The sequence below is a fragment of the Toxorhynchites rutilus genome, chromosome 3 (assembly GCF_029784135.1).
Source record: "Toxorhynchites rutilus septentrionalis strain SRP chromosome 3, ASM2978413v1, whole genome shotgun sequence".
Taxonomy (NCBI): Eukaryota; Metazoa; Arthropoda; class Insecta; order Diptera; family Culicidae; genus Toxorhynchites; species Toxorhynchites rutilus.
Genome location: NC_073746.1, coordinates 269,751,117 through 269,778,384, shown reverse-complemented (window position 1 = coordinate 269,778,384; position 27,268 = coordinate 269,751,117). Strand labels below are relative to the sequence as shown.

Sequence of the window (27,268 nt, the reverse complement as noted above, 5' to 3'; positions counted from 1 at the left end):
ACAATAATTAAAATGAATATCGAAAAGAAATATGATTAACCATTCTGTCCGATTTACTGGTAATACTTTTTATTCACGCCCTATGCAGTTGTTTCTTGATAGCGTGAATTCACAAAGATGTTTTTGAATTCTTCTACATTACTTGCTTCACATTACATCGTTGGAGCGTTACTGTTCAAAAATAGTATACCGGATATCACATTCCACTGCCGTTCCGTAGAAAGGGAAATTCATATTTCAACATACAAACTCTAGAGAGAGACTTTTCGTAAGATCACATAATCCCAGCCGGAGCGTCGTAGCCCCAACATGTGTCACCCAGCATCTGTGTAAATTAGCATAATTCGGAAGAAAGCTCTCCAGAATCGAAATGAGGTCGTTTCGCGTTTGCCCCCCCAAAGAGGGGATGTGATTGCGTGGAACCGTAGGCACACGGTTAGGATACGGATATTGGACCGCATTTTGATCTTTTTTGGGAACGAACAACAATTAAACAACCACACACCTTAATTATGTGGAACGCATTATGAATTGAGAAATCGGAAGGAACAATGTTCCTTGCAGCAAGATATTTCTAATTTTATTAAATAATTCGCAAACTACCCAAAGCACTTACAAAATGAATGTAGTAAATTGAATCGAATAATCCCAGCAATTTAAGCTCGTCCCAGGTCCATTTAATATTCATTTGGGAATGGACAAACCTTGCACTCCCCCGATCTTGTTTTAATTTCCCACACTAATTTCGTTCTTTGGCAAACGGTAATCCCAACCTTCCGAGAGCAGATTTTCCACCAACACGATTCGAGGATGACAGGACCACTCACACAATATTTTGAATATAAAACATTCTCCTATACCCAGAACCGACCCTACTCTCGTTTCAGATCCTGATGCGAAATTGTCGAAATGGTGGAGCTATTCAGTTCAATATAATCATCCATCGGTCGTTACGAATACTAGAATTTACATGTCGAGTTTATTGAATTGGGCCGTCGCTCGTCAGTGACCAATGCGTTGGGCAAATATTCGCAAAATGATATTAATTTTATTCACGGATCAACGATGTAGCTTATTAAATGAGCTCAGCTATTCGGACAGGCTGATAGGATTTTAAATTAACGGAATGTTGGGCTCGCATCGGTTGGTTGCCGACTGCGAAAATATTCAACGCGTGGATTCACCAACATTGCGGATTTAGCACGAAATCCTCTATTCGCCGGAAACACGGAGTTTTTCGGAAGGGAATCTTGCCCGATAAGACTACTTTCGAGGCAGAAAATCCCCCAAAACGGAATTTGTTAGGGAAAAGATTATCGATTGTCTGGTTTTGTTTTTCTTCGATCCACCGGGGGTTTTTTTCAAACGCTGCAGATAAATATGACCCGCGGGTTGGAAGAAAGATGAGGATAAATATTTATGCAGTAGAACTTCAGATTCGACCATCACAGCGCTGCGAAAAGCATTAGGGTGGGTTTAGACTAGTGATATATTCATGTGAAGAAATATGATGAGATTTATAGAAATCGCATCAACCGTTTACACTAGCGAGAACTTCTATAATGATTATATTCATATTTTCGATGAATTTATTCACCTGAAGTAGAACTGCATCCAACTTTAGTGATTTCTCACCAGTGAGAAATTCCCAAGCGTTTACATATGCTTAATTTATTCAAGTTATATATACCTCGAATAAGTGTATCATATTTATTCTTACCCGTTTACACCTATTTTCACGTGAATAAATCCATCTATAGCTATAGATCTCCCTAATGTAAACCCGCCATTATATAGAGACGAGTGATGGGGAATCGCCATTGGTGTGTTGATCTTCTCGTAATTTTATGTACCTGCAGGACACAAACCAGTTAGCCGTTTAGATTATTCAGTGTATATCCACTTAAGAAACAGACAGTGGATTTACGTTTGACTAGACGATCCATGATAGATTTGCAAGCTATGAGATAAACAGCTAGCGCAGCAACCGCTGGGTTCATTTGTCTGTGATTAAGGTAAATGATTTTGGTTTGTTCAGTCGAAAATATGATTATGGTTTGTCCACTTTTTTGAATGCTCCAATTCAGCGCACCTGTGTCAAATCAGGTATTCGAATGTTTCAAAACATATAAATAAAATTGTCTTTTTTATTATTTACAGTTGTTTTATAGTATATTTTTACGGATTGTAAAATCCACCTTCTATTGGTGTCAAAGGCCCCTCATTTGAGCTAACTTTTAATGAATCAATAGATGATTATTTGGTACGTATTAAGACCTTTTCTGGATTATAATACTTACAAACATTGTAAACATCATGCTTGCTCATCATTTGTATCAGATTTACATAGCTAAACAATGTAACTATAGCATTTAGATGATCTCAATTCTGATCAAGAGTTGTTTGATTCACTCATGTTGATTTGATTTCTATGGCAACCGCTTGGCGCGCTGCAGTTTGTTTGTTTTGTTTACGGTGTCCTTCGCGTAATATTCTGAAGAAAGCCTAAATTATTAATGGATCGATATGATGACAGTAAACTTAAACAATGCAACATTTACTTAAAACTAGAAACAACTACTAGCAACTAGAAACTTGAGCCTTTCCAACAAACCCAAATTCGTATTGATTATATGTGATTTTCATGAAGAAATATCGATTTGCATTTACTAGTTGCGTGGAAACACCCTAAATCGGACAAACCAATATCATTTACCCTACTACATTATATTTCCCGAGAGAGTTAGTCCGATGTTTGTGTTTATTCTTCCTTATATTTACATCAATTTTTGCTTAACACCTTGAGCCCCGAATTGTTCTTGCTACGCCTTCCATTCAGCCCCCATCAAGAGCATTTGCACAATACAGGTCGGACTCGATTATCCGGAATGTTGATTTTTTTTCATTCCGGATAATCGAATCATAAAAAAATTAAAAGAAAATCTCTCGGTAAACGTAAAATAACTATGATTTGCTCGGCCTTTTGCTTGGAACGAGGTACTAAAGATGAAGATGTGGAGTTTGAGGCCCTGATCGACGGTGGTATAATCAACATTGTTTTGCATCCAAACACATATTTCCACGATGATGAAAATTCGTTTTCGACTGTCGAGGGTGCGAATGCTTCAGAAGTTTTGGAAATACTTTAGGTTGATGAGTTATTACTATTACTTAACTGAGGATAACGGATTGCCATAGAAAGACCTGCTGCGAGAATAACATAAAAATATTTAAGAGAAAAATGTTAATTTTCAATTTTTGCCTTGTTGCATATTATGCACATTAGAGTGCCAAAAAAATGGGAAAAAATGACATTCGAATTTTCGAAAACGATTTCCTGCAAAATATTGATTCTTGCGAAAAAAAATCCCTATGAAAAATTTCAGCTCAATCGGACTTTATTTACTTGTGACGCAATGAGGTACATATCGAGGTGGAGCAGTAGGCGAAGTATATCTGTATTGGCAAGCAAAATATCGAGTCATAATTATTTGCATTCAATATGGAATGTATTAGGCTGTCAAAAAAGTCCTGCGGTATTTTTTTTGAATTTTCATTTGTTCATAAAATTAGTTACAATTATCTGTTTTAAGTCAAATATGCGCCGTTTTGTTCGATGACTTGTTCCCAACGAGATGCCAACTTCATAATACCCCTGTTATAGAAGCTCGCTTCCTTATTGGCAAAAACTAGGATAGCCAATTTTCACAGGCCTCTTTTGTAGCTAACTTCTGACTACCTAGCTCGTTCGCCATGGACAAAAACAGGTGGTAGTCACTTGGTGCAAGGTCCGGACTATACGGCGGATGCAAAAGAACCTCCCATCCGAGTTCCCGGAGCTTCTGGTGAGTCACCAAAGAAGTGTGTGGCCTGGCGTTGTCCTGCTGGAAGACAATGCGGCCTCTGTTTATCAAAGATGGCCTCTTCTTCATGAGTGCTACCTTCAAGCGGTCCAGCTGTTGGCAGTACAGGTCCGAATTGAGCGTTTGGCCATAGGGAAGCAGCTCATAATAGATTATTCCTTGACAATCCCACCAAACACACAGCAGAACCTTCCTGGCCGTTAATGAGGGCTTGGTCACCGTCTGAGCCGCTTCAGCGGGCTTCGACCACGACCGTTTGCGCTTCACGTTGTCGTAAGTGACCCACTTTTCATCGCCAGTCACCATCCGCTTCAGAAACGGGTCGATTTTGTTGCGATTCAGTAGCGATTCACATGCGTCGATACGGTCAAAGATGTTTTTTTGCGTCAACGTGTGTGGCACCCATACATCGAGCTTCTTTGTGAATCCAAGCTTCTTCAAATGGTTAATAACGGTTTGATGACTTATCCCCAGCTCTTGGCCGATGCTACGGCTGCTACTATGCCGGTCTTTCTCGGCTAATTCAGCGATTTTGTCGCAATTTTCGACGACAGGCCTTCCGGAACGTGGCGCATCTTCGACGACCTTTACACCAGAACGAAAACGTTGAAACCATCGTTGTGCGGTGGAAATGGAAACTGTATCGGGTCCATAAACTGCACACATTTTATTGGCAGCTTGAGATACATTTTTGCCTTTGTCATAGTAGTACTGTAAAATATGTCGGATTTTCTCTTTATTTTGCTCCATATTTGCGACACTATAACTCACGAACGACTTAACCAAACAAAACACTGTCAAGGACTATATTATAGCGCGCAAAAATACCTTTCCAACAAGCTATAGTACGAATCGATACAATAAAAACAACTAGAACTACGCGCTTACAACGACATCTCGCGGAAATACCGCAGGACTTTTTTGACAGCCTAATATATGGAAGAAACAAAACAATGTTGAAAGTTCTCACGGTTGCATAATAATTGGAGCCAAAATTCTCATGAAATCGTTCAACTATTTGTTTTTTAACAGATGACAATTGTATCGTGGCCTATTTGTTTCTATGAACGTGGGGGAGAGAAAATGACACATAGAAATATTACTTTCATTCGTCTTTTTCGATGTGATTTCACAAATATTCACTGCACGCTAATCTTATATTCAGCGTAACGATTTATTAAGAGTTTTCAAATGCATATTACTCAAAATGGTTATTGCGACATATTTTGTGTTATATATCATTAGACAGGAAATTTATTCAGATTTTTTTGCTTGAAACATGAACAGTGAATATAGTAAAACAAGTTAACAATTTGACGATTTAATTGGGTATGACTTCTTTCGATTGCACTATCCACTCGCTTCCACCCCTATGCAACGAGCAATCTTTTTGCCTAAATTCGGGCGTTAGCTCAAAATGTGAGTTGATGTGTAAAATGAATTTTTCTCCATTTACCGTATTAATAGGCATTAATTTTATATTATATTGTATGTTGTCCAATCAATTTGTGCTCAATTCATGTTGTTATCGTATCGGTCTCACTACTAACAATTTGTATAGTTGTGGTCCAGGATGTCATAATATCGAGTATGTTGTTTGATTATGTAAAAATGCAATAAATGTATTTAAATGGCTGCTGATTTAGAAGATGAAGTATACCCACGTAAATCAGATTATGATAGCTTGAGTAGTCGCGATCTTACAGGAATATAAAGTTATTACAAACAATGTTCCGGACAACGTGGTAACGAAGGAGATAATGCTATTTTTATCTATAATATTATATATTTTTGTAGTCATAGATTGATTTGACTCAGGCTTCTATTTATGTAGGTCTTAACTATTTAGACTTGTGTTTCAAAATGATACATGATGACTCTTTGTCTTCTTCTGCATGATTGAATAAACAGAAGAAAAAGGTAGTAATGGCTTTAACCCTTTCGTTACGAGCGTCGTTTATAGACGACAACCGCGCGACGTGTACGAGCGTCCTCTTTAGACGACATGAAATTCATACTGCTCTTCGATCACACCAGTGCGAATGTGCATACTTTTCGGCGCAGTGCTCCGTACAGGGGTAGCACTTCGGCGGAGCACACTACCGTAATGAAAGGGTTAATGGTATTTTTGTGAACATTTTGGAACAGAATGCGGTACCGAATTCTACCACGTTATGTCATCTAACCTGTTTAAAGAATACAAGTACATACAGGAAACTGTTTTTCCAGGGCATCCATTTGATGTATCAAACGAGAAAAAAATACAGATTTTGAACAATGAAAAACTCAATTTAAATGCAATTACTACACACAATCACAGTCCTATGTCAAGATCCCGTCCGTGCCCCTAGGCTCGGACCCATCAACTTTCTAATTGATAAATTACTTCCATATATTTTCACATGGATGCGGTGGGCAATCAAAGATAAACACAACGACTGACGTCACTATTTGAGAAATAGTTATGACAGCGCATGTTATGTCGCTCGAAACTCCACTATCTTCATTACCTTTTTTCCAGTACATTGCTAGTGACGGATTTCGGGCCAACTCGGCTAGATGTTGGCACGACTCTCTCAGAACTCAATTAAACTTTCTGGGCATGAAGACCTTACTTAATAAAGCAAATTGGCATACTGAGTTTTCCGAAAATTCATCTAGACCAACATATGGAAAGGGCTAAATATTTTTGATCATTTTTTTTATAAAATTTGTTTACTCGAAAATGGTAATTCCTACAAAAAAGTGTCCTGTGGAAGAGTTTTAGAAAAATAATTGAATTTTCAGAAAAAGATACTAACAAAAAATTTTTCAAGATTCTTTCTCCAAAATTTTCTATTTTGGTTAGAGTTTGGTTTGGTTTACTGTTATACAAAAAATCAATAACAGGTAGAAATGGATTCATGGTGACCCTTGGATGCTAAAGTACAGTTTTCAGCTTGTTTTTGTAGTCAAATACAATATGTTTCAATTCAGAGAGCAATGACAGCTCTCGAACGAATAGTTGTTGTAGATTTAGGTATCTATTAAGAGTCACTGCAAGTCACGGTCGATATGATAATAATAAATGGATTGTATAGATACCTAACGGATGAATAAAGTGGCTCTGCGGTTGTTTGAAAATTACCAGTCGTGGTCGGCGGCAAATGTCTAGTGACAGGAAAGAAATAGCATAATTTCGTTTCTGCGTAATCATCAGAATTAAACAAAGAAAAGTGTGACATTATTTAGCAACATGAGTCAAGCCGTGATCTCCAGGTTTTGCAAGGATTACAAATGTAGCATCTGAGATGACCATTTTGAGCAAATCGACTTTCAGTTTTTGAAAATGTGGAATTTGAAAAAAAAATTTCAGTGTTTTTTCTGAATATTCAATGATTTTCCTCGAACTCATCCTTAGATCACTTTTTTGTAGGACTTACCATTTTCGAGTAAAAAAAAATTATAAAAAAATGACCAAAAATATTTAGCCCTTTCCATATGTTAGTCTAGATAAATTTTCGGAAAACTAAGTATGCCAAGTTGCTCAATTAGGTAAGGTCTTCACGCCCATAAAGTTTCAATAAGTTCTGAGAGGGTCATGCCAAGCCCATTGACGAGTTGGCGCGAAATCCGTCTAGTGTCGCACAACAGTCAAAGTTTCAGTTTTTTGAAAACCGTAAAATCACCCAAGAGATATTATGAAAAATCGAATATTATTTTAAAATGCAGCGAAATTTTAGAAATAACTGTTAAGCAGAATAGTATGGTCACTCCGAAATTTTTTTTATTGTAGAATCAGTTGACGATAGTTAATTGATGATTCATTATTGCCCTAGCAGAACAATACAATGTACAGAGCCATGCATTGGTGGGTTGAAGCGACTAAGAATATAAACACATTCAATCATTTTGGGCTATTCTCAAAAGAAACTTTTCAGTTAATATTACTGGCCTCAAAAAAAGTTTAATTAATTTCTCATGCTCGAGATAAGCGCAGCTGTCATCCTTAGTGGAGAATGTATTGCTACTGGCAAGCGAAACCAAATAACATACAAAATTTTAGAACGACATTTACTTTCTTGGTGACTAAATAAACGAAATGAAGTTCATTCTGCTAATCTCAATAATATCGAAAAGAGTAGCATTGCTTCATTTGGATCAAGATTAGCGCAAGTGCAACCCTATTTGAAAGCAGTTTTGCGACTGGCACGCGAACCAACATAACTCATAACATTCCAGAACAACATTCACGATGGTCAAATTTAGTATTCCCCTAATAATTATTTGGCGCACAACCTGACGCCAGAGCGTCAGTTGATGCAATGTCAAAGGCACCAATAAAGCCCTTATGACGACGGAAAACAAGCGATGTTAACTGCTTGGAGTAACGAAAAATTTCTTCCCGCTATTTCCCCTCCTTGTTTATATTTATCATCACGGCTGCATAATTTGGATCACCAAACAATCGTCCATCACAGCATCAAAAAAACTGGAGCAGAAACAAATGGATACAACTACAATTTCAGCGTAGCGAAGATGTACTATTTGTATGTACGGGTTATAAAGCACGCGCTTACGCACACAAATATCCATATATTGATGGCTTAAAACAACTAAATATACACACCCTTATCTTCGTTTTGCGTTCTTCTCAACAGAATCCCTTTCTGTTGATATTACCGGTCTCGATTAGCTTTGCTGTCATCCTTGGTGGAGATAGTTTTACTACGGTCATTCCTGAACAATCATTTTCTTGGCGATCCGATGATAGTCTAGTTTGATGATTCCCCACACAATTGTGCAGTTCAGAAGTAGTTCAGAACCTTAATAGAATGACCTCAGTTTGATGTAATGATTGCATACCAGAGACATCAGCGAGTAAGTTATTTGGTCGCGTCCACAGCTCAGTCCGAAACGAAGACATGTGATGACGCAAAACAAGGAAGAACAAGCGATGTTTATTGTATCATATCTAGAACGACACTGAGATCCAATATTTATGCTCCAGGAAAATATTCCCCTTCGTTCTTCTTCATCTTCTTTTCTTTGTTCCCGGAGATTTAAAATCATTCCCCTTCGTTATTCGCCGAAAAGTTGCTCGTTATTGACGGCACGGGTAGGGAAGCTCGCAAATGAGCAGAACAAATGTATGGGAAAATGAAAATGCCTCTAGTTTTCATCAATTATTTACACACCAGGGGAATATATAGCATAACAAACAAATATTAGGAAATTTCCGATTCGTTTGGTATCCCAAACCGTCAAAATCCGTTCGCGGTAAAAACAGCTATTATCGTCAACTTTTTTTCATCACAACATGACCTGCTTTGTGATTTGGTACCCTCAATGAAAGACGTAGTTCTACGTCAAAAGTTTCGAATTTTCCAAAAATTTCCGAATAAAACATTTGAATTCCACTAGCGAAATTCTTGAAAATGTGTGTGTACAGGTGTCATTGGAAAATTTGCAAAAAAATTCGAACTGGGAAAATCTGGGGGTGTCAGTTTTATTCTGATATCCCCCACATAAAAGGCAGTGCCAATCGTTGTAAGTTAGTCTGAATAAGTCAAGAGAATGAAGTGGTTCAAGAAATATATTTTTTTAGTAAGTTAGTTGTATATCAAAAATTAGGGCTAGAGCTTCACGAGACGTTTTTTTTTCATCCAAAATATATATTTTTATTAAGGCTCATATGGCGTCAGCCTAACGAGGCCGGGAGTTCAATCTTTTGACAATGTTTGCTTACAACTATGTTAGTAATATGTAACCGATTACTCGCGAGTTGCTCGAGGTTAGTATTAAAGTGTTCTCATAATTGGGATGTTGCAGTCTTCAATGCTTTGTACGTGTGCCCGACACGGGATACTTCCTATTGGGATGCAGCTGACCGTTAATCAGCAACGCCCCCCTAGTCTGCACCCCATATCTAGCGTGGTGCGTCTCTCACGAGACGTTAATACCGTTAAAGTAAAGATACTGTACGGTAAATTTTATTTTGGTAAAAATCTACCAGAGAAACGGAGTGGGACTGGGACAGTTTCTATTCATGAATGCGGCACACTTCATTTGTTGTTGTGGACTGTTGAATTGCGTTGTGTTCCCGTGGTTGAGAGGTTAGCGTCACGCATTATCATGCCAGGGGAGGGTTCGATTCACGTTCTGGCTAAGGATTTTTCGTCAAAGAAATTTCTTCCGACTTGCACTCGCGTATGCACTTCCGATGAGTTCTCGCGTATTCTAGACCTTATCCCTAATAATACACTCAATCTTATCGCAAAATTAGGGCCCGTATTTTTAATTTTTTTTTTCATTAGGGTTCCCATTTACATTTAGGGAAAAATAAAATCTATCCTCTTTCTACAAAAATGCCTTTTTTTTTCAAAAATTCATATCTTTTGAACGACTGGATCGATTCAGATAATCGACCTATTAAATTGAAGTCAAAGAGCTGGTCTTGCTTTGAAAACTGGGTTCTAGTCGCGTATATCTAGTCGAGTCGCATAGGATTTTTGAACGAAGACTGAACACAAGTTAATTTTGAAAAATCATAGCTCAAAAATAAAAAAAAACACTTCTCTGATTTTTGGATATGTTGTGTAAAAAAACTTAGCTTTTGAGAAAAGGTATAAAAAAAACATGGCGCCCTCGGTTCCGACCATGTAAACTATAAAAAACAAATACAATCAATAATCACGAAAACAAAATCCATTTTTTTAGCGAGTATAACATTTTATCAAATAAGAATAGCTCATTAATTGGATATGTCGATCATCTGTATCGGTTGAGTAGTTCAAAAGTTATGAATTTTTGAAAAAAAGTACAATATGTGGTATAAAGATCTGACATAATTTTTTGTGTTTTTTACTTCTTCTTTCTTTGTTTTTAAGAGGCTTTAAACTTTGCAGTTCATTCGCCTCTAAGCTGTGTTTTTTATGATTTTTAACATCGTTACCGTGTTCATATTCTCCAGAAGTGCCCCACGTCTGAAAAACATTCGTTTGTGCATTTATTCGATATACCGTTGTTATACATTTACATTTTTCGCGAGTGTTTTGAGCTTTTGTTAGTGAAACAAAATAATAGACACACTACTTTCCACGCCGATTTTTTGTCCTGAAGCGACATCTGCTGGATAACAAATCAACGATCGCTCCTAAGCTCAACATCTCTAGCGTTTGCATCTTCACGGATCACTGAAAGCTCATTCGTCTTGAGTGCAGCATAACCGTAGGCGCTTCTGGAACCTGTTTTCACCGTCGTATAGTGAGACTTTGCAACATACTCTTGGCGTTAGTAGCTGCATATTTGCACAAAACTATGACTTGCCCACGCTGCAGAAAGGTTACTTCTGACGCGGACCGCATCATCTGCCGCGGTTACTGTGCCGCGTCTTTCCACACTGTGTGTAAATGTCGATTATCCCGTACTTGACATTTTAAAACTACAAAAGAGAAACCTGCTCTGGATGTGCGATGCATGTGCCGATCTTCAGAACCACTTCAGAAGAATGACTACTCGATGCGACGACTCTAGCGGATCTACGGATGCAAAAGTTATTGACTCGCTAAAAGTAGAGATGGCCAAGCTTAATGACGCGGTAAACACGCTTGCTGCCAAAGTTGATTCTCAGCCTAAGACACCCATTGGTGATGCAGCGAAGAAATCTTACACGCCGAAACGCAGAAGGATCTCTATTGGTGAGTCCGATCCCAATCTGAGCACTGCACCTGCCATCAATAGAGGATCCAAAAAGAGTACCAACGAAATTATAAAAACAATCCAAGTCAACGATGACTTGTTTTGGTTGTACCTCTCGGCGTTTGATCCAGCTACTACAGAACAGGAGATCAGCGACTTGGTTCGAAATTGTCTAAACATGAACAACGATCAATACATCCCGAGAGTGGTTAAATTAGTGCCCAAAGGTAGAGACCTATCGACCATGAGATTCGTGTCATTCAAAGTTGGCGTCATCAACACTATGAAGAATGCTGCACTTCGTTCTGATTCCTGGCCTCAAAATATTCTCTTTAGAGAATTTGAGGATCGCTCAAAAAACTCCCCGCCGATTGTACGCATCCATACGGAACATCAGCCAATTCCGGACGACACGAGAACTCAGAACAACTCTACGACGACATTGGACCAAAACGATACGAGACTAGTGTGAGGAGCCGAATATCCACCATTACTACCTTCTCTGCATCACCAGGACGCACTGCCCCCAGTACTAAGGGAACCTCAACTCCACCCGATCCAGTCGCGCCATCGTGTTGTTCCAGCCATCGCTGTCGTCCTGGTCCTGAGATCATGGTTGGAAATGGGGTCTCCCGACAACATATATTCGGCAAGTATAAATGCGCTGGAAAGAATTTCTGCCCTAATTCGCTTCCGCGTTCCAGGCCTAACCATCGTTTCGATGATGCGGATTTATTGACACCTCGTAGCCTCGTTTTACCATATCCTGAAAGTCGTCCTGCCCCTGCGGCTGTGGTCGATGAAATAGCCTTTCAGCCTGTGCTGACAGTGAATAACGATTTGGTTCTTGCGCTTCGGATTTATTATCAGAACGTTCGTGGCCTGAGGACAAAAATTGACCTGGTGTTCCTCGCTACTGCTGAACTGGACTATGATATATATGTCTTCACCGAAACTTGGCTCGACGATTGTATCCAATCTGCACAGCTGTTCAGCAGTAATTACAGAGTGTTTCGAGTAGATCGCTGTGACACTAACAGCATCCGTCGACGTGGTGGAGGGGTGTTAATCGCAGTGAAGCAGGTGTATGGCTCTGCAGCTGTCCGTTATAGTAATGTCATAACTATGGAGCAGTTATGGGTAAAAGTATCGGTAGTAGGAGGTGATATTTTGATTGGTGCTTTTTTTACATACCCCCAGATAGAAGTCAGGATAGCTCTTTTGTGCAACTTCATTTTGATGCAGTATCTGAGGTATTTAGAACCCAGACGGGTGTAATCACTGTGGTTCTGCTTGGCGATTTCAATCAACCACGCTTGGTTTGGTTAGAAACGAACAACGGAGAATATGCTTCTGTGGATCCGTCGCAGTCATGTATCAATATGGCCAGCCAAGTTCTCCTCGACAATATATCATTTCATGCACTGCGACAACACAACTTGATTCGCAATTGCTCGAATCGTATACTTGACCTCATCTTCTCGAATGGCACGCTCGTGAGCAACGGTTCCGTATCCGTCACCCGGGAACCGATAGTTCCGATTGATCGCTATCATCCTGCCTTAATTTATTCTGTGGAATGCAAACCGCCTGTCCAGTATGAAGAAGCTTATGACTTCGAAAGACTCGACTTCCGCCGAGCTGATTACGACGCTCTGAACCAATTACTATCACAAGTAGATTGGTCGGAAGTTTTCCAATCCCTTGATGTCGATAGTGCCACCAACAGCTTCAACCATATTCTTATGAGTTGCATAACACAGACTGTGCCACGTAGCAGACCACCAAGAAATCCCGCATGGTCTAATGATCGTCTTCGAACACTACGCAAAAGGCGCGTCAAATTTTGGAAACTTTTCTGCCGCCAAAGATGTCCCATCCTTAAACGTCAATTCAATGAGGCCAGTCGAATATATCGTGGATACAATCGCTTTCTATACAAACGTTACGTTAAGAGAAGACAGGACGATCTTCGCCGAAATCCAAAACGGTTCTGGAGTTTTGTAAATTCTAAACGCAAAGAGTTCGGGCTGCCAACCGTTATGCATCTTGGAGATTCGTCGGTCAAAACTCCACAAGCAAAGTGCGACCTATTCGCGCAACATTTTAAAAGTGTTTTCGTGGATAGTATTCCTACTGAGGACGAAAAGACAACAGCGATCAATGGAACCCTTAGAGACGTTATTGATTTCGACGTTTTCGAAATTACCGAAGAGATGGTAGAGTCTGCGATAAATAAAATCAAGTTCTCCTACAATCCCGGGCCGGATAAGATTCCCTCTTGCGTTTTTAAGAGATGCAAGACCTTGGTACTACGACCTCTTCAAATTATTTTCAATCGCTCTCTCCAACAACAAAAACTTCCGACTGTCTGGAAATCGTCATATATGATTCCTATGTTCAAGAAGGGCGACAAAACCGACATCTCGAACTACCGTGGCATAACATCGTTGTCGGCGGGATCAAAACGTCTAGAATCTATTGTGAATGCTGTCTTGTTTAGTTCATGCAGAAGCTACATTAGTGCTTTCCAGCACGGATTTTATCCAAAGCGATCAGTAGAGAGTAATCTTTGCGAATTCACTTCGACTTGCATCGGTGCGATGGACGACGGATTACAGGTGGATGCAGTGTACACGGATATCAAAGCTGCTTTCGACACCGTAAATCACGAAATCCTACTGACTAAACTATTTCGACTCGGAGTTTCGGAGAGAATGTGCAACTGGCTTCATTCGTATCTGCGCAACAGGCAACTTTGCGTCAAAACTGGATCCTGTGAATCGGCACTTTTCTCGCCACGTTCTGGTGTACCACAAGGCAGTAATCTAGGTCCATTGCTGTTCACACTGTACTTCAATGATGTGGTAACTCCTCTGCGAAACGGTGGGCTACTGATTTATGCTGACGATCTTAAAATTTTTCTTATTGTTCAAAACGAAGTTGACTGCAGAGAGCTGCAGGAGCTCTTGGATCGTTTTGTGTATTGGTGCACTATAAACTTTCTCGAAGTGAGTGTCGCTAAATGTTCGATTATAACCTTCCGGAGATGTAAAAGGCTTATCATATACAACTACACCATTCGTGGAGAACTACTTGAACGCATCGAGAAAGTTAAGGATCTTGGAGTGTTATTGGATTATCGACTCTCTTTCAAACTGCAATACACAGCTATAATTGATAAAGCCAATCGTCAATTAGGGTTTACCTTAAAAGTCGCCGAAGGTTTTGTTGATCCCTTGTGTTTGCGTGCGCTCTACTGTTCGCTAGTCAGGCCAATTCTGGAGTATGCATCTGTCGTTTGGTGTCCATTTGAAGCAGTGTGGATTGCGAGAATTGAGTCCGTGCAAAGGAGATTTGTGAGGCGGGCACTGAATAACCTGCCTTGGCGTGACCCGATGAATCTCCCACCTTATGAGGATCGATGCGCGCTGTTGCATATTGGCTACGGGCTGAAATTGACAGTTCTGAGCTACTGGGTCGCATGCGCATATATGCACCTGAACGAGTTCTGCGATCTAGGCAAATTATCCAAGCTACACGCAGGAATACCCGATATGGCTCACACGATCCAATTAATTTTGTTTGTAGACGTCTTCATGTAGCATACAATTTGTTTGATTTTAATGTGTCTACTTGTACATTTCGTCAACGTTTATTTTCCGCGTGTCCATTTTAATTTATGTAGTAAGTTTCATAAAGACCTTGATGTCAAATGATGAATAAATAATAATAAAGACAATAATAATAATAAAGACAATAAATTATTCTCGCATAGTAGGGATGAAAATTAAATTTATTTCAAGAATCCTCAGGCGTAGCATTCACACCAAAGGCAAAACCAAACGGCGTTTGTACAGATACGCTTATACGTAAGAATAGTGTGGCTTTTGAAGCATATTTAAAGGTCCACATTGAACGGTGACCGAAACAATTGATTGATTTGAATTCAATAAACAATTTATGTATATCGTTATAATTATTATTTTAATCACAGAAGCTCACTGTTTTATAAAATTTTGAATTTTGGAATTTTAGCTGTAGTGAAAAATGGCAATGAATTTAACAGATTGTTTTGTTTTGATTGTTTAATTTAATTATCAAAATTAATACAATATTTGATAATAAAGTTTGTCATTGATAAAACTCAATAAGCCTGTGTATCCGTTTCAGCGATTTCATAGCTCGGAATATAGTGGAATGATTTCCTGAAAACCACCAGCATATTTTCTCTGCTTTCAAACAAATATTACAGAGAGAACAGTTTTAATGACTTCAATAATTCGCGAAAGCGGTATAATTGATCTTCTTTAATTCAATCTGATTCCGAAATGGGTCCTCCGAAGCTGCTTTGGCTCTTCCGAAGTTTCCCATAATTTCACTTGGGCTTACGTCAGATCGGAGTGATAAAGTGATGAAACGGCACTTGCTCAAAATAAACCCTCATAAATTTAGGATACTGTGTACGTTCCATTTCCGGCCCCCCTCCCCCTTATGATGACTCAACAGGATTCAATCTGTGCGCCCCGGAGCCGACACGAATGTTTCAGTGCTAGAATCAATGTAATCGGATCAAGAGATTTCTCATAATAAAACACGAAACGGAGGAATAAACATTGTTTTATATCTGTTCCATTCGAGTTGTTTCCTGGGAGCAACGAATGTGCGCCATTGCCATTAGGGGAGCACCGAAATGGAACCGATAAAATCTGCTCCCGCTGGAGGTAATGCTGTATCTGTTTTAAAAGTTAATGAAATGGGCATCTATTTACAAATTGTGTAGTTATTCTACGCCTCCGCTTGCTCATCCTGAACCTGGTCTGGTACCTTGAAATATTTGGCGTGAGTGGGTTTTTTGTCGTTTGCTTTGTTCGCATTTTGTTTCGCAATAGTAATCTACGATTTCAAGAATTTATTATATTTTATGTTTATACCACCTTTACCTTCACCTTGTATCGATAACAAATCAAAATTGATTATTACCGACTGCATGCTTAGAATAAAAGTAAACTGCTTTCACGACTAATTTTCGAAGTACCAAAAATTTTTAATATAAGAAAATTAGATCACAATCTACATTCAGTTCCCCGTCTTCGTTTAAAATCAATCCAATTACTATTCTCAACCCTTTCGAGCGATTCGCTTCCTCAAGTAGGGAAACACGGGTACGTGACTAAGCGTTTTCCAGCTGTCCTCGATGAGAACGGTAATTAATTTTCGACCGCTCGAACGTTTATCTCTTTCGCCGCCTATGAAATCTGATTGTGCTTCACCCTATTTGATATCCCGACATCATCGACCTCACCCCGGAAATCTTTCCCGAACGCAAAATAGTTTGGTAATTAACAGAACATTTATGGATGGAACAGACTTTTTTTTAATACTCACAAGAAGAGCGGTCGTTAGTGGCATCTGCTGCGGACCACGGGCGTACTCCAGAAACTCCTGGACGGTGCATTGGAAGTCAACATTGCTGGGATCGCAAGGGTGCAGCGGCTGGGATGACTCGTTGAGCGAACCGTGGTTGCCGACACTGGTGAAATTTGCATCGCCCAGTGTGTAGTTCAGCAGTGGCAACCAGGCCCGGTCCGAGGGCGTGGGAAACGGCAGATTCACCCCTGGAGAGCTAACTGTTGCCAAGGTAGTGTAGAGTGTGATGAGAACTGCTGTCGTGGCGTTTGGCCAATGTGCCAGAGTGGCACCGGTAGTGCCATAACCGCTGTTGGGCGTCATCCTCGAGACAGGAGGACAGAAGCACTCTGGACGTGGATATTTTTCTTTGGTTTAGGATATTTGTTCTTGTTTACAGTGAGTGCTTCCCAATGAGTTGACACTTTTCTTTGATATCACACGCAGTAAACAGTACTCGGTACAAACACGTTGTCACGGAAGACGAGTCTAGCTTCTGCAATGGAGGCCAAGGAGCGGCGATGTGGATTATGATGGATGCAAAGAGCATTATCATCGGTGACTTTATCACACTGGTGTCGGTGTTTCGGAACGGTTTAATGTCTGCTTTATTATAAGCTTTTAGTACCTTCGCAAACATTGTTGTGCGGGAGAACATTTTTGGATGCTGTAACGAAGGCGTATTTGATTGCAATTTTCATTTAGTACGGACGGATGGATACCGAATGACGAGTGACACTGAGGGTAACGATGTGAACACAGTAACAACGTTTTTATGAAATAAATCCGTTTGTGAAATGATTTAGCTCCATTCTTGATGCTCAAGAATTTTTTTTTATCTTAAATAATTGCTGTGGATAGTTAGATGAATTGATTGATGTAAACGACTGTTATTTGGCGTGAGATTACGTTTACACGATGAGCCCTATGTCGGTCCCTAGGAACTGACGTTGAGCTTTTCGTTAGGAAAACTTTGATCACTGGGACTGACAGTCACAATATGAGGAAATATAATAATCTATTTGTTTCCGGGTGTTTTACGATATGTGACTTCTTTCTAGTCGAATTCCTGACTATTTTCTTTATATGTATACAATGAATGTGCGGAAAAAAATCATGACCAAATTTAAAGAACCGACCATGTACATTTTGTTTATTGGCCCAAAAAAAATGACCTTTCATGATTTCTGCTCAATCGGACATGATTTAGGGGTGCCTCAAAGCGCCCAAAGTTTTGAATTTTTGATCCTCGAAAATCTTCCCGAAGTGTGGGTAGGGGAGGGTGGTTTAGGTTGGGGTACATGAAAATTTGAAAATCGAATTAAAATTTTAAGCGTTTAGAGGCACCCTTAAATCATGTCCGATTGAATCGAAATTTTGCACAGGTCTTTTTTTTTTGGGCCAATAAACAAAATGTCTATGGTCGATTCTTTAAATTCGATGATTATTTTTTCCATATCTTCATTGCCACTCAGGCCAATCAATAGACATGCATTTTTTTTCGATTTTCCAAATTCCATTTAACCACTCCACCATGACATGGGTCAATTGAGCAATTTGGCTTTTATGAAATGAGAATTTTTTTTACAAAAAAATAAAACCAAAAAACTATGATTCCTACAAAATTCTGATAATATGAATACGATAATAATATGTACGAAATTGTTCATATTTTCATAAAAAATACCAATATATTTTTTATTTTTTTTTTTAAATTAAAACTAGTTTTTTTTAACGTTTTTTTTTTAATTCACAAAAAAATTATATAAATAGCCCTTACAATTTACAACAAGTCGTTCATACATCGGGGAAAGGGAACTTTTACAGGGAAAAAGTTTTTCTAACAACAACTTTTTCATGTTTTCTTTGAAAAAATAACAACTAATCTCAATTTTTGTTTAAACCCACGATAGCGATATAGTGTATTCGACAAAGTTTTAGCTCTTATTAAAATATGAACTTTCGTCGAAGATATCAACTTTCTATATTTTATAGTTTCTTATATATAAGGCATTTTTGTGTGTAAATTCTCGCTTTTGATATGTTCTTGGCATGTTTCTAAATATAAAAAAGTTAGCAGAGCATGTAAATGTTACGAGTTCAACAATAATAGTATTTTTTCAGAAAAACATAAACAAGTTGTAAGAAAAGCTTTTTTTCTGGGAAGGTGCCCATCTTCCGATGTATGGGAGACTTGTTGGAAATTGTAAGTGCTAATTATATCTTTTTTCCTGAATTTTAAAAACGCATGTTTTCGAGAAAAATAAATGTTTATTTTCAAATTTTTTTAATGGAATTCTTTTTTCAAATTTGTTTTGATATTTAAAAAAAACCCAAATTATTTCCTACATTTCATTCTTTAACCAACATTTTGTAGATCATATAGTTTTTAAATTAAGATTTTTCGAAAAAAAAATTGAAAAAAAGACCCAAAAACCTCTCACAAAATCTATCACACCTACAAAATTTAAGTCAAAGAATAAAATGTAGGAAACTATTTGCGTTTCCATGAAAAATATCAAACAAATATTTGAAAAACAAATCATTGAAAAAAGTATTTCGAAAATTAAAATTCATTTTTCATGAAAACATTTTTTTTATTCTAAAAAAATAGATATGAATAGCCCATACAATTTCCAATTTTTTTTCTGTTTAGAAACATGTCAAACGCGAGAGTTTACACACTAAATAGAAAATTGACGTCTTGAACGAAAGTTCGAAAGTTTGTCGAATACACTATATGGCTATCTTAGGTTTAAAACAGTGGTGGCCAACCTGCGGCCCTCCGACGCTGTAGTTGAAAATTCTTCCATACAACTTAATAAAAATAACTTTGTGAGGAATTCTTGTTAATCGTGTGTGTCCAAGCTGATTATGTTCTGTTCTCTTTTCCGTTTTCTCGTGCTAATTTAACGTTTTGACAATTGTTCTCGTTAGTACTCAAAGAACTATTTCATGTTTTTGATTCTGTTCTGCTCACACTCGCATAAATTCGTGCAAGTAACGGCAGTAAAACTAGGTTTCTATAAGTTTGACATTTGATTTGTAGTATGGGATAAACGAGCAACTAACCAAAACACTTTGAAGTAGCTCGGTTGCGAGTAGCCCCGTACTTTCGTGGTATGGGTACGCTCGTAATTCTTTGGATCATTTCGCGTTTACTCGCAATCGAGTAACTGACAATGTACACTGGTGGACATAAGTATTCGTCATGAATTAATTTATCGCATTTGTATTACATACACAAATAGTCTGTGATATAAACTCAACTGTGCAGGTGCAGTAGATTCTGTGAAGTGTACTCAGTAGAAGCAGTAGAAGTTTTCAATGATTTACCCTGCTTTAATAAATTACAGGAAAGAAAAAGGCCGAGTTCCACATTTTTAATTGGACAGAAGTATTCGTCACGTTGAAAAAAATGTTAATTTATCGATCCCTAAAGATCTGGAAACACTGTAAATGAATGAAACTGACACATTTAATCACTTTTGTATATTTTTAATAAAAATCGGCTGCGTTCGTATGATTTTTATTCCGTGGTAACAAAATGGGCAGAAAAGGTAAGGAAACTACGATGGAGAAAAGGAAAATTGTTTTGAATTTGTTCAAAATGAATAACACAGTTTCCGAAATAGCTAGGAGTGTTGGTATGCCAAGAACAACGGTACAGGATATTATCAATCGTTATAAGAACAGCGATAACTTCGACAAAAAACCTAGGACGGGAAGTCCTTGCAAGTTAACGGATAGAGAAAAGCGAAAAATAATACAAATTATTGAGAAAGAACTGAAAACATCTTCATCAAAAGTGCGAGGAGAGCTGCTGGAGTTCAGGGGGCAAGATGTTCTTTCCAAAACGGTGCGCAGAGTGTTGAATAATGCCCAATATAAAGCCCGTGTTTGTCGTAAGAAGCCTTTTATTAGCAAGGTTAATCAGGCTAAAAGGTTGAACTTTGCGAAAGATTACCAAAATCACCCGATTAGTATCTGGAACAATGTGTTGTTTTCCGATGAGGGCAAATTCAATGTTTACAAATGAGATGGAAGGGTATTGGTATGGCGAAAACCGGATACTGAGCTGCAGAAGAAAAATGTTCAAGCTACCGTGAAAAAGGAGGTGCATCAGTCATGGTCTGGGGCTGTATGGCAGCATCCGTTGTCGGGGAATTGGTATATGTAGATGGTATCATGAAAAAGGAGCAATATTCAAATATTTTGAAAGAAAATATGAAGAAAAGTGCTGAAAAGTTGGGTATAGAGAGCAATTTCTACTTCTAACAAGACAACGACCCTAAACATACTGCGGAAGCGGTATCCCTCTGGCTGCTATATAATACACCCTATCAGCACAAAACGCAACCCCAATCACCGGATATGAATCCCATAGAGCATTTGTGGGATGTTCTAGATCGACGTGTACGTGAACATCATGTAACATCACAAAAGCAGCTGAAAGATATTTTTCGTGAAGAATGGTATAAGATCGAGCCTAAAGTATGCGAGAAGCTGGTTCACTCAATGACAAATCGATTGAAAGAGGTCATTGCACAGAAAGGATTAAACACAAGATATTAAATGTCTAGATAATTTTATCAGAAATGTTTTTTTGGAGAAATGTTCTAAGTGCCGAATACTTTTGTCCAGCTGAATTTGAAGATAAAGTTATGATTTTTGTAAAATAAGCTAATTGTTTTCATTGTTTTGATTTCCCAATAAAGTAAATTTATAATAAGACTATATTGTTTCACTTGAATAACCTTCGGAAGTGGATTGGAATAATATCGCTTAGTAAAAAAACATTCGTGGTAGATTCATGCATATGCCGAATATTTATGTCCATCAGTGTATAAACCCGCCTGAACTGCTGGAAACTGTTTCAAGAGTCTTATGAGAGAGAACGGGATGTATATACGCGTGAGTACAAAAGAGAGAGAGAGAGAGAGAGAGAGAGAGAGTGAGAGAGAGAGAGATTCGTGATACCGTATTCACATTATCAAGTATAGCCATAATTCTGTCAGTGAAAACGCGACTGCTCTCAGCAGAGAAATTTGAAGCGAAAAAAAATCTCATCAAGTGTCGTGTTCCCATCAGTACTTGTTCGGTTTCTTAGCAACGATCAAGTTCGGTCTGTACGAGAAGCGTGTGACAGCTGTCACGTTATTTAATTGTGGAAAAACGGCACAACAGATCTACGAGCTGCTCAAACCGTTTTCTATCAATGAACGATTCGTGGTCCGTACACTACAACAGTACAAAGAAACAGCTGATGTGGGCAATAGGCCCAATAAGGAACGTTCGAGGTCGGTACGGCTGCACAATGTTATCTATGTTGTTCATGAACGCGTTCAACGCAATCCTCTTCGGAAAAAAGCGTTCATCAGTCTAAATAAATTGGATAAATAAATTGGCGCGTACATCGATGCATGAGTTATTTATCGACGCCCAGATTGAAGCGAATACGTTTAGAACGATGCAAAAAATCATAGAATGGTTAAAAACGACATACATAATTATATATATATATATATATATATATATATATATATATATATAAGTTACCGTCAATTCCAAACGGCAACACCAGCCATGCACCAGCTCGAACAATCTAAACAGCGGCATCATCACTTTTGGCCAAACGTCCCATCTTCACTGAAATAACATATTCAACGTAGACACCACAACACGAATCAGCATAACAGGCAACGGTACGCAACTCGAGAATGTAGGTATCAAATTCCCTTCGGCTCATTGAGTAGGCATAAATCATAAGTCATGTAAACTGGAAGCGATAATAAAGTTAGTCTTAATCTTACAGTGAACAAGTGTAGTTCTTTTTTAAAAACGCTCTCCTTTAATTTAAAAACGTAAGTGGCGCAGTCGTGCGGATTGCGGTTTTAGTTAGAAGTTCGCGTGTGTGACCGAATCGACGGCTTATCGATTGTAGTGGCACCCCAAGGACAACTAACAAAACCAAGCGATCAGAACCAGCGAAGGAATATCGCAAAAATTAAGGTAAGCAAAAGGAGACTAGGTATAGTGATTTAATATTAAGTGATTTAATAACGAATCAAAAGGTGAATTTTTATAACCGGTACCAAGTGAAATACTTTATAAAAGGATATTTTAATTTCCTAGAGACTAGGTGTAGTGATTTAATATTTAGTGATTTAATAACGAATAAAAAGGTGATTTTTTTTATAACCGGTACCAAGTGAAAAACCTTCTTCTGTAGGAGCATTGAACCACTGCGACCATTAGTTTGATCTATTGTGGTGCAAGTGAAAAACCTTATAAAAAGATATTTTAATTTCCTAGAGACTAGGTGTAGTGATTTAATATTTAGTGATTTAATAACGAATAAAAAGGTGAATTTTTATAACCGGTACCAAGTAAAATACTTTTTTAAACAAGGAAATTTTAATTTCCAAAATTAAGCGATTTAGGAATTTCAATCGAGGCCGAGACATGGCAGAGAACCAGCTCGAACTTCTCCAAGCGAGTTTGGAACAACTGGCCAGCCGTCTGGCCGAGAAGGATGAGCAGATCGCTCAATTACAAATCCAAGCAGCGCAAGGTGAGCGAAATGCTCAATCACTTGCCGCCCAACTGGCTGCCAACAGGCAAGCGAACCCCGTGCAGGTGATTCAAGTGCCGGAGCAAAGAACGGAATCGATACTAAAATCGTTACAGACGCCCCAAATTATTCGGGATCTTCCGTGTTTCGACGGAAACCCGTTAAAATTAAACTCATTTTTAAAGGGGATTGATAATATAATCCCTCTGCTGAATGAGGCACAGAATACTAACGTCTATAGAGTGTGGATTCAAGCGATCCGCACAAAAGTAATTGGGGACGCTGACAACGTACTCGAACTATACGGCACCAACTTAACGTGGGCCGAGATAAAACAAACCCTAATCACACATTACAGCGACAGGCGTGACGAGGTCTCCCTCACCAGAGACCTCTTCAAATTGAACCAAATCGGAAACGTGGAAGAATTTTACTCCAAGGTATCGCACATCGTTTCACTGCTCACAAATAATCTGAGCATAACAGAACAAAATGCAGCCGTGAAACAAGCAAAGAAAGAATTTTTCCAGGACATAGGGCTAAAAGTTTTCCTCGCTGGCTTAAGAGAGCCGCTAGGACCAATCATTAGAGCCCAATGCCCCACTACAATGAAAGACGCTCTCCGACTTTGTATGGAGGAGCAAAACTATAATTATGTAAAATCATATAAACCAATGCTACCACCGAAACCATTTAATCATCCAAGAGCTCCTATTCCTCCAAACATACCTACCCGGCCAGTGAATCCTTTTAAATTTTCAGCACCATACAATGGTCCTGTGAACGTACCCCGTTTTCCACCGAACCCCAAACCAATCAATCGGCAACCTAATTTCTCTCCAAACCCAATTCAGAGACCCCCAATTTTCAGAAATAATTTCACCCAGCAACCAAATCCTAATTTTCCCCGCAATCAGTTTGGACAAAACCATCAAAATAATTTTCCCAAACCAGTCCCTATGGAGGTGGATCACTCGATCCGAAGTAGGAACGTAAATTACATGAATAGAAACAATAATAACCATTTTAAACCACGCCAGAATTTAAATCCTTTTCACCCAAGTCCCAACTATCATTTCGAACATTGTGAAGAAACATATTTGCCCGATTATGGACATGCTGAAAATGACAATTATGCCTTAGCGAAGGTTGAGGGAAATTACCCAGACTATGACCCCCATAACAACATCTATTCAGAAAATGATCCAAACATTTTCGGAGGAAACATCGAAACCAATGAGACATCTGAGAACACAGAAGGAAATGTAGATGATTTAAATTTTCAACCGGATTCAGACAGTTCAAACGGGAGATAACAAATTTTATCCCATATGTAAAATTAAACACGAAAATAGGAGAGATGAAATTTTTGATAGACAGTGGCGCTAACAAAAATTACATCAATCCTGCGAAAATTGCAAATCTAAAAATTTCCAAACTAAATCATTCTTTCGTCAGAAATATCAACGGCACCCATTCCATTAGCGAATCCGTTGAATTTTCTCCCTTCGATGGAAAACCTCCCATCACATTCTTTTTGTTCAAATTTCATCCCTACTTTGACGGACTTATTGGCTATCAAACATTGACTGAACTTGAAGCCGACATAATCACTTCTTCTAACACACTTAAATTTCCAGACTATACCATCCAGATGAGTAGGAAATATCCTAATTCCTACGACATCAACTTGAATGCAAATGAAGAGGTTCCTATAAAACTTCCAATAGACATACAGAACGGTGACTTCTATATTCCAGAACTTTACTCCTTAACAAACGACGTGAATATCCTTCCAGGACTCTATCGATCAACCGATAATAAAGCTACTGTCATGATTAGAAATACTAGCCATTGTCCGGTGAAAGTTAATTCAAACAGACCTATTTTTTCCGAATTAAACAATTTTGATGAAGTCTCACCTCCTGATTCAATGAATAATAACCCTCAAGAACTGCTGAAACAAATCCGCTCAGACCACCTAAACTCAGAAGAACGCCAAAATCTGTTCAAAATAATAAAGAAATACAGCGATATATTTCATCAAGAAGGACTAAACTTGACCTTCACAAGTGCTATTAAACACGAAATTAACACCAAAGATGAAATACCGGTACACTCGAAATCCTATAGATACCCTTATTGCCATAAAGCTGAAGTGCAACAGCAAATAAGCAAAATGCTCGATCAGGGTATTATTCGTCACTCGAGCAGCCCTTGGTCTTCCCCGGTGTGGATTGTCCCCAAGAAAGAGGACGCATCAGGGAAGCGAAAATGGCGTCTAGTGATAGACTATAGAAAATTGAACCAAAAGACTATCGAAGACAAGTACCCTATACCCAATATAAATGAAATATTGGACAAACTGGGACGTTGTCACTATTTCTCTACATTGGACTTAGCTAGTGGGTTTCACCAAATTGAAATTCAAGATCGGGACATACCAAAAACCGCCTTCAGCGTGGAGCATGGGCACTATGAATTCCTTAGGATGCCATTTGGTCTTCGGAATGCTCCATCCACGTTTCAACGCGTGATGGATAATGTCCTTAGAGATTATATTGGCACCATATGCCTTGTGTATATGGATGACATTATAATTTTCTCCACCAGTCTTCAAGAACACATTGAAAGCCTTTGTAAAATTTTCGATAGACTTAAAAGATTTAACATGAAACTTCAGTTGGACAAAAGCGAATTCTTGAAAAAAGAAGTTGCTTTCCTGGGTCATATTGTGACTCCAGAGGGCGTTAAGCCTAATCCCAATAAAATACAAACAATAAAAGAGTGGCCTTTACCTAAGAATGAGAAACAACTCCGTGGGTTCCTCGGCGTGTTAGGATATTATAGGAAGTTCATTAGAGACTTTGCGAAAATCGCAAAGCCCCTAACAAACTGTTTGAGGAAAGGTGAGGAAGTCCATCATTCAGAGGAATTTATTGAAGCTTTTCACAAATGTAAAAATATATTAACAAGTAGCGACATACTGCAATACCCCGACTTTACACGAGACTTCATCTTAACCACAGACGCCTCTAACCACGCGATTGGAGCCGTATTATCCCAAGGCATAATAGGTCGAGACAAACCAGTAGCGTTCGCCTCGAGAACTCTAACCAAATCCGAAGAAAATCTCTCAACGATCGAAAAGGAATTACTAGCCATTTGGTGGGGCTGTAAATACTTTCGACCATATTTATTTGGCCGCAAATTCACACTATACACTGACCACCAGCCCTTGACTTACGGTTTAAATTTGAAAACCCCCAACAGTAAATTGATCCGCTGGAGATTAGATCTTGAAGAATACGACTATGACATTAAATACCGACCAGGCAAACAAAACACTGTTGCCGACTCCCTATCTCGGATTCCCCTAGAGATCAATCTCAACGAAGACACAGATAATAACGAAGACGAAAACGATACCGACGACGCAACCGTTCATTCGGCAGACACGGATGACTCGGAATTCATACCTATGACACTAAAACCACTGAATGCATTTTCAAATCAAATAGTTTTAAAAATTGGACAGACAGACAGTGAAGAAGTCGAAGAGATTTTTCCACGCGTGTTCAGAAAAACGATAACAAAATTACATTTCGGAGTTCCGACCCTTCTAAGAATACTACGTGATTACACAAATCCAAAAAAATTAAATTGCATCAATTGTCCAGAGACCGTCCTACCTTCTCTTCAAATAGTCTACAAAAACTATTTTAGCCGAAATAAAACTTTT

At 38.6% G+C, this 27,268-nt stretch overlaps 1 protein-coding gene across 4 annotated transcripts in view; it reads right to left on the bottom strand.

Annotated features, from left to right (window-relative positions):
* LOC129775527 (neuropeptides capa receptor) overlaps positions 1–27,268 on the bottom strand; it is a 237,546-nt gene that overhangs the window by 180,112 nt on the left and 30,166 nt on the right. For 2 of the 4 annotated variants that reach the window (XM_055780364.1, XM_055780363.1), the window contains one exon: positions 16,932–17,619. In XM_055780364.1, coding sequence (XP_055636339.1) covers positions 16,932–17,276 — 345 coding nt within the window. In that variant the 5' untranslated portion in view covers positions 17,277–17,619. The remainder of the gene's footprint in view (positions 1–16,931; positions 17,620–27,268) is intronic. The other 2 variants (XM_055780365.1, XM_055780366.1) reach the window with 2 other exon arrangements.